Source organism: Hordeum vulgare, chromosome 1H (assembly GCF_904849725.1).
Source record: "Hordeum vulgare subsp. vulgare chromosome 1H, MorexV3_pseudomolecules_assembly, whole genome shotgun sequence".
Lineage (NCBI taxonomy): Eukaryota > Viridiplantae > Streptophyta > Magnoliopsida > Poales > Poaceae > Hordeum > Hordeum vulgare.
Genome location: NC_058518.1, coordinates 303,106,402 through 303,113,389, shown reverse-complemented (window position 1 = coordinate 303,113,389; position 6,988 = coordinate 303,106,402). Strand labels below are relative to the sequence as shown.

General features: G+C 41.5%; 1 protein-coding gene across 1 annotated transcript; it reads left to right on the top strand.

Moving 5' to 3' along the window:
- The first annotated feature begins 5,187 nt into the window (after positions 1-5,187).
- Positions 5,188-6,467, top strand: LOC123409934. Its single transcript, XM_045102805.1, has 3 exons — positions 5,188-5,412; positions 5,526-5,675; positions 5,801-6,467. Exons 1-3 carry the CDS (start codon positions 5,292-5,294, stop codon positions 6,055-6,057), a joined length of 528 nt encoding a protein of 175 aa, XP_044958740.1. The 5' UTR covers positions 5,188-5,291; the 3' UTR covers positions 6,058-6,467.
- The last annotated feature ends 521 nt before the right edge of the window (positions 6,468-6,988 follow it).

The window sequence follows — 6,988 nt, the reverse complement described above, 5'->3', positions numbered from 1 at the left end:
TTGCGCCAAAGCGAGCCACAAAATAGGGCCATTGAATAGCTGGGAGGTGAACATGGACTAGCAGTAACAGCCCAGGCTAGTACTCGTTGGGCTGAAGCGCCATGTCATCCTCACTGTGTATAATTTTGATGGCATCGATGTGATTCTTCAACAAGCCAAGTTCTTTGGGAGGCCCGGATATTTTCTGCCCATCGTCGTCACCATTGCCATCGCGAACGCCATAGACTAGGAAACCAAGAAGAAGAATAGGGGCATGAACACTCGACAAAGCGGCCATGGTTGTTTGGATGAAGGTACCGAGTGACTATAAGGTGACAATGGTTAAAACATTTTATGAGAATTGTTTGTAGATAGGACTGAGCACAGTTGTGGTTTTGTAGTAATATTCATACTGGGTCATGTAGCCATTGTGAAGTGTGATGATGTCTACTGTACCCACGGGAGAGACGCCATTATGTACCATGCATGAACAAGTGTGTCATTTTGATCTCTCGCAAGCGCTGTTTTTTATATCTTATTCACACGAATGTATGTGTAGATCGTCATTAGGCTTGTGTCAAAACCAACCTTGTACCTCGTTTTACCATTGTGTGAAAACCACACTTATGCACTTAACAAGTAATGACATGTTAGTTTTAATTACACAAGTTCTTGGTGTTCCTTTTAATATGATATATATATCATATATCTTTCTAAGTCAATTGAATGTCAGTCAAGTTAAAAAACAGACTCGAAAAAGACGTCGTCAAAGAGGTGTTGATGATGAAATACATAGTGCCCCGGATGCTTACAAAAATGATGGAAATACCAAAGATTTGAAGTAAGGTGCGTGTTTGGGTTGACAAAGAAAGACGACAGTCATGCGGGGCGCTAGGTAGGGTTGGTGAGGATAAGATAAAGGAAAGGGCTATAAACTGAAAAGTAGACATGAAGGGGAGGATAACATAAAAGAGAGGGATAGATTGAAAAATAAACATGAATTCACCATCATCACGCGGACATGGCGTGTGACGATAGGGGAGCATGCGGACATGAGCTCCATCATCGATATTAAGGTAAACGTTGTGAAGTACAAGATGTTTGATCAATGTCCCTATGTTTGAGTTTGTTATCCCGTGGCAACGCACGAGCAATCAACTAGTTAGCAGTAGTTTTTTGTTCTGGTGATATGTGAACTTGTGTTCAGGGCTTGAGGCAGGTTATTGCTGCAAAACTTATGGTGCTACCATTGTTTATGCTATCACTGTTTGTCCATTGGAGCTTGAATTCCAGTTTTGATCAATGTTCCTGTACCAGTTAACTCTTACTCATTGCCAATAATTCAAGCCAACAGTGTTGTGAAAATGTGAAATGCTCCATTTTCTGCAGCTAATGGCATGTCTTCTCCACACCCTTCTCTCTATATTTTTAGTCTTTCATCACGTCTTAATTCAACAGTCTGTGTAGTCTCTCTCACGCACGCCAAATGCGCAGCCTACGGGCACTCGGAGAGGCGAATCAGCAAGCACACTGAGGAGTGAGATGAGATCATAGTACTCTCGAGCAAATATTCACAGGACAAGCGCACATTGAACAAATTCAGTGTGGAAACTGCGCGCGGCCGGGGCAGCTATACATCTTCCTTGGTCCTCGCCACTGCCTGGGCACGTGTAGCTCACTGGAACAGGGGATGGAGCGGCCAGGAGGAAGTGGCGCCGCCGGGGCTGTGAACTGTGGAGGCAGCGGGGCCTTCTGCACCGTGGAAACAAACTGGCGATCACGCATCGTCGGTTTTGGCCAGGCCCAAAAACGCGACTCGCTAGTTCTAGAATTAGATTTTTCTTTACGTATGAAAAAACACATCTTGAAAAAAAACCAGGGACAAGAAAAAAGTTCATAGATTCACAAAAAAATCATGAATTTGAAAAAAGAGCATAGGTTTTTAAAAGATTATAAATGTGAAGAAAGTTCATGAATTCGAAACACGTGTGTTTGAAAAAAAATCTCAAATTCAAAAAAAAGTTCCTAGTTGGAGAAACATTCACGAGTTCTCAAAAAAAGTTCATGAAATTGAAAAAAGTTTGCGAAATTTAGAAAAAATCATGAATTTGAGAAAGTTCAAACATTTGAAAGTGAAATAAAGAAAAAAAATGGTCCCAAAAATGAAAAAAGAAAACCGGTAGAAAGCTTTTAGAAGATTCACAAAATCGGCTGGAAGCTTCTAGAAGCTCACAAAATCGATCGGTCTAAGAAGTCATTCATGAAAGAAAGACGAACAAACATTACTTGAGCCTACTCATTTCCTATGATGGGTACTTGGAGGGGTGTGCACTATTTGCAGTTAAGTTTACAAATGACATAGAGGGCGTCAAATAAAGGAGTCACTACGGCGGTTACTCCTTCAAAGGGTCACATTCGGTAGCCTCAGAGCCTATGGTGCCAACCGTCGTCTTCTTGTGCCGGACACTCTCTTTAAATTTTAAATTTTGATTGTTCGCATTTTTTGGTTTTAGTCTTTATTTTCAATGTTCGCTCAGTTTAGAAGAAATATATTAGAGTTGTTCAGTGTACCAATCAGAAGAAATCATCCTGCGTTCGCTCTGTAGATGAATGCTATCTGTATTCTCTTTTGGTGATGCTACCTTAAGACTGGATATTCCACTTCATCTCTTCTTTGAAGGGAGAAAGATGCCTAAGGTTCCTGCCTTTTGTTGTCGGCGGCGTTGATCTGCCTCGTATTTTGTGGCCTTAGGACCATATGGGCATGGTGGATCATAGTCCTTGTCAATGAAAGGGCTCCGTTGTTAGATATATTTTAAATTTTTGTTAGTGTTTGTGTTTTGTTCAAGAAGACGAGACAACGGTGGCGTGTATAACATTGTTGTAGGATGTGTGGAGGTCTGTCTCTAACAGATCTCATTAGATTCGGTCGGTTTTTGTTTTTGATGGATTTGCTCGGTTTTGATCTTCATTCGTCCATGCTCGTGTGTCCTCAGGTTGGATGTTTATGATGTACGCTTCTCTTTACCGGTGATGGTTGTTTTTTCGATTGACTGATCCAAGTCCTTAGCATGACGATTTTTTAACTGTCTATTATAACAAGTTTTTCCGGTTCCAACGAGTGAGGGGCGGTGACAACTTGCTCCAGTTGTTATAATCATCGCTAGGTGGCCTACGAATCTTAATATACTTTTTATTATTTCTGGTTCGTTGTAATACCATGATTGAAGATGAATGGTTCGATAGTTTCTCGCAAGACTAGACAAGTTTTTTTTTCTAGACGATGGACGAAGGGTTTGTGGGTTAGTTTTCTATTTTTTTAGGAGAATATATTTTTAATAAAATTTTAAGAGTAGGGCTTTTGTTTTGGATGATTTCGTGGGTAATTTCTATTTGGCACCGCAGGCTCGGTTTCTAATGTTTTTGCTAATGGCGCCTGCAACAACTACACACACATTTTAGTTCGGCCAGCCCATGTTTTTTTTTCTGTTTTCTCTAAACTCTAAAGAAACTGTAAAACATGTCGCGCGAGCAAGGATTCGAACTCGCGTCGCGGGTTGTACCTGATTGACGCGTAACTAACCGAGCAATTCACAAGTTGTGATAACATGCATGTTTCACTCATTTATTTCTTCATTCTTTGTTTTCCTTTTATTTCTTTTTTCTCTGTCCTTTTGTTCTTTATTTTTCCAAATTCATAATTATTTTCTTCAAATAGATGAACTTCTTTTTAAAATCCATGAACATATTTTTTTGAAACTCGTGAATTTATTTTTCAAATTTGATGAGTTTTATTCATTTTTTTGAACTTTTCTCAAAATAGATGAACTTTTTACAAAACTGATAAATTTGCTTCAAAAATTGATTAACTTTTTCAAAATTGATGAACTTTTTCAAAATCGTTGTTTTTTTTAATTTAGGTGAACTTTTTCTAAATTCGTTAATTTTTTTCAAAATTGATGAACTTTAAGAAAATCAAAATCATTGAACTTTTTTATCAAAAGCGATGAACTTTTTTCAACATTAATGAACTTTTTTTCAAAATCGATGAACTTTTTTCAATTTAGATGAACTTTTTCTAAATGATTTGAACTTTTTTTTTCACATTCGATGAACCTTTTTTAATTCAAATCGATGATTTTTTCCATTGTTCGATATACTTTTTTGAAAAACGATGAACTTTTTTTAAATTCATGACCTTTTTTTAGTATATGAACTTTTCTGATTTGGTGAACTATTTTCTGAATACGGAAACTTGTTCTGCATGTTCATGATCTCCATTTATAGTATGTGAACATGTTTTCAAATAATTGAAAAATCTATATGCTACAGCGTCTGCATTTTTATTGTTTAACACGTTCGCGCTGTACATGTCACTATTTGTTATTTTGTCAATTGCTTAGCATCATTCTGTGAGGCGCGGGAGGGCGTGAGATCGCATCCCGGTCGAGACCTATTTTTTAGGGTCGTTTTCACGCTGTGCGATCATGGACCGGCCCATCCGGCTGCAGCTGCGGGCGCCAGTTACCTTGCGCGCAGGGACCTCCTATTCGGCGCCTGCAGCGCTCCTCCATATAGGCCGGCCCATGTAAAAATGCATTAGTCCCAGAATTCGAAAAAAAAGTAGATTTGCAAAACAATTCACCTATTTTTGAAAAATATGTTCATGGATTTTCTAAAAGTTCACTGGAATATAAAAAAAAAATTCAACGATTTTTAAAAAAGTTCATCATTTTTTAAACATAGTTCACTGATTTTTTAAAAAGTTCTTCAATTTTTAAAAACAGTTCACTGATTTTGAAAAAAATCATGAATTTTAAATTATGTTCATCGATTTTCAGAAATGTTCACGAATTTTTATAAAAAATATCAATTTTTAGAAAAGTTTACCGATTTTAAAAAATGATCACAGGCTAAAACAGTTCATGGGCTAAAAACAATTCGTGAAGAATCTTTACATGGGCCGGTCCATTGCGGAGCGCTGCAGGCGCCGCTTAGCAAATTTTGTCTTTTAACCGGCGTCTGCCGGATTCGGAGAGCAGGTTTTTTTAGAAGAACTTCGAGAGCTTAACCGGCCAGAGTGGGCCCACACGCGCCCAAACTGCAACTCGCGGCAATGAGCCCACTGTGGATCCTCCCCATCTCGTCTTCCTCCGCGCGTCGCCCCTCCCCTATAAATTTCCTCCTCCTGTAGCTTCCTTTGATCCTTTCTCTAGCTCGATCCTCCCCATCTTGCTGTGGTAGTTCGGTTCTCTTCCTGCAGACGCGTTGATTCGAATCGTTGGTGCGCGGCGATTGCTGAGGGGGGCGAGATGGCAGAGAAGCGCAAGGCCTCCGGCGACGCTCCGGGGACGTCGCGGCCACCTGCACGGATGAGGGTCACCTCCACCGACGACGAAGACGTGTCCTCCATAGAACTCTTGCTCGACGAAGGTGGGTTCCTGGGAAATTATCAGCAGCAAGCGCAAGCACGCTTTTCTTCTTCGTGATGTCCGCGTTTTCTTGGATTCTTGGTGTTACGAGTTCGGTTTCTTGGTTTCTTGCAGGCCTCGGGAGAGGCGGGGAGCGCACGAATGCGGAGGTGGTGCCTTCGCCGCCTCCATCGCTGCAGTCTGTGCTGATGGCAGGAATCGGCGCCAAACCGGCAGCCAACTCTGGGCAGCCAGCGCCGAGACAGATCGACTACATCGATTGCCGTAAGTTTTGCTTCCATTCCCAATTCGTTTCTTGTATCGAAAGAGTGTGGCTTCTTGGTTTCTTGGCTTGCAATTCGTTTCTTGGACTGATGTCTCCCTTTGGTCTCTTCTTGGCCCGAGAGCAGAGAGCTTGTCAGCCGGTGAGGAAGCCGAAGTGACGTCCAGGTGGAGACCCCTCTCCGATCTCGACGCAGAAGCGTCGCCATCCGGGAATGAGGAGGAGCTCGTTGCGGCGGTGACACAGACGCGGCCACCTCCACCGGCCGACCAGCCCTCTCCGGCGGAGGCGCAGCCACTGCCACACCCCGATGAGTCCGTTGGGTCGGTGGCGACTATACCGGAGATGGTGGCGCCGGCCCCGGCCCCGGCCCACCGCCGTTGAGGACTCCGTCCCTCTCGCCCGTCCATCGATTCAGCGAAGATTATCCAAGGCGCGAGAAGCAGAGTAAGAAGTTGGCCTGTGCCCCGTTCTGGAGTCGATGCTACGAAACAATGGCCTACTGATGTTGTGCAATAGTAATTGGTCCCACTTCTGAATCTTCTGATGTGTTCTTCGAATATTAGTTACCAGTGGTTCTTTCTGAACATTAGTTTTTCTTCTCCAGTAATGCGGCAAACGCAATGGTTTTGCTGCATATTAGTTTTTTTTTTTTTGCGGGAAATTGCTGCAGTAGTATTAGTTACCGGTGGTTCTTTCTGAACTTTGGTTCAGGCAGGCTAAGTGCTGCAGGCTTCTTTTATGAGAGAGAAATTGCTGCAGGTTAATTGCTGTGCGTGTTATTTTGGCTGATACCATGGAGTATTTGTGCTTGTCTGTGGGAGTTCAATTCAGTAGATCTATCTGTATTATTATTCGTGGTGCTGCCAGTTAGTTCTTTTTCTCTGACAATGCGGCAAACGCAATGGTTTGGGAGTAGTAATTACCATTGAGTCTGTGTGAACTCAAGTGCTGTTCTATCTGTATTATTATTCGTGGTGCTGCCAGTTAGTTCTTTTTCTCTGACAATGCGGCAAACGCAATGGTCTGGGAGTAGTAATTACCATTGAGTCTGTGTGAACTCAAGTGCTGCACACTTAGTGATGCTATCGATCTGTTCGTTTTTGGCTGATACCATGTCGTTTAATTCAATTCCTGCTACGACATACTCCCTCCGTTTCAGTTTATAAGTCCGACACGTGTATCTAGATCGTCAATTTGATCAATTTAATGAAAGACATATATTACAAAAAATATATCATTAAAAACTTTCGGTGTTCTATTTTTTAATGATATAATTTTTATTTTAAATAATACGTATATTTTATATAAGTTA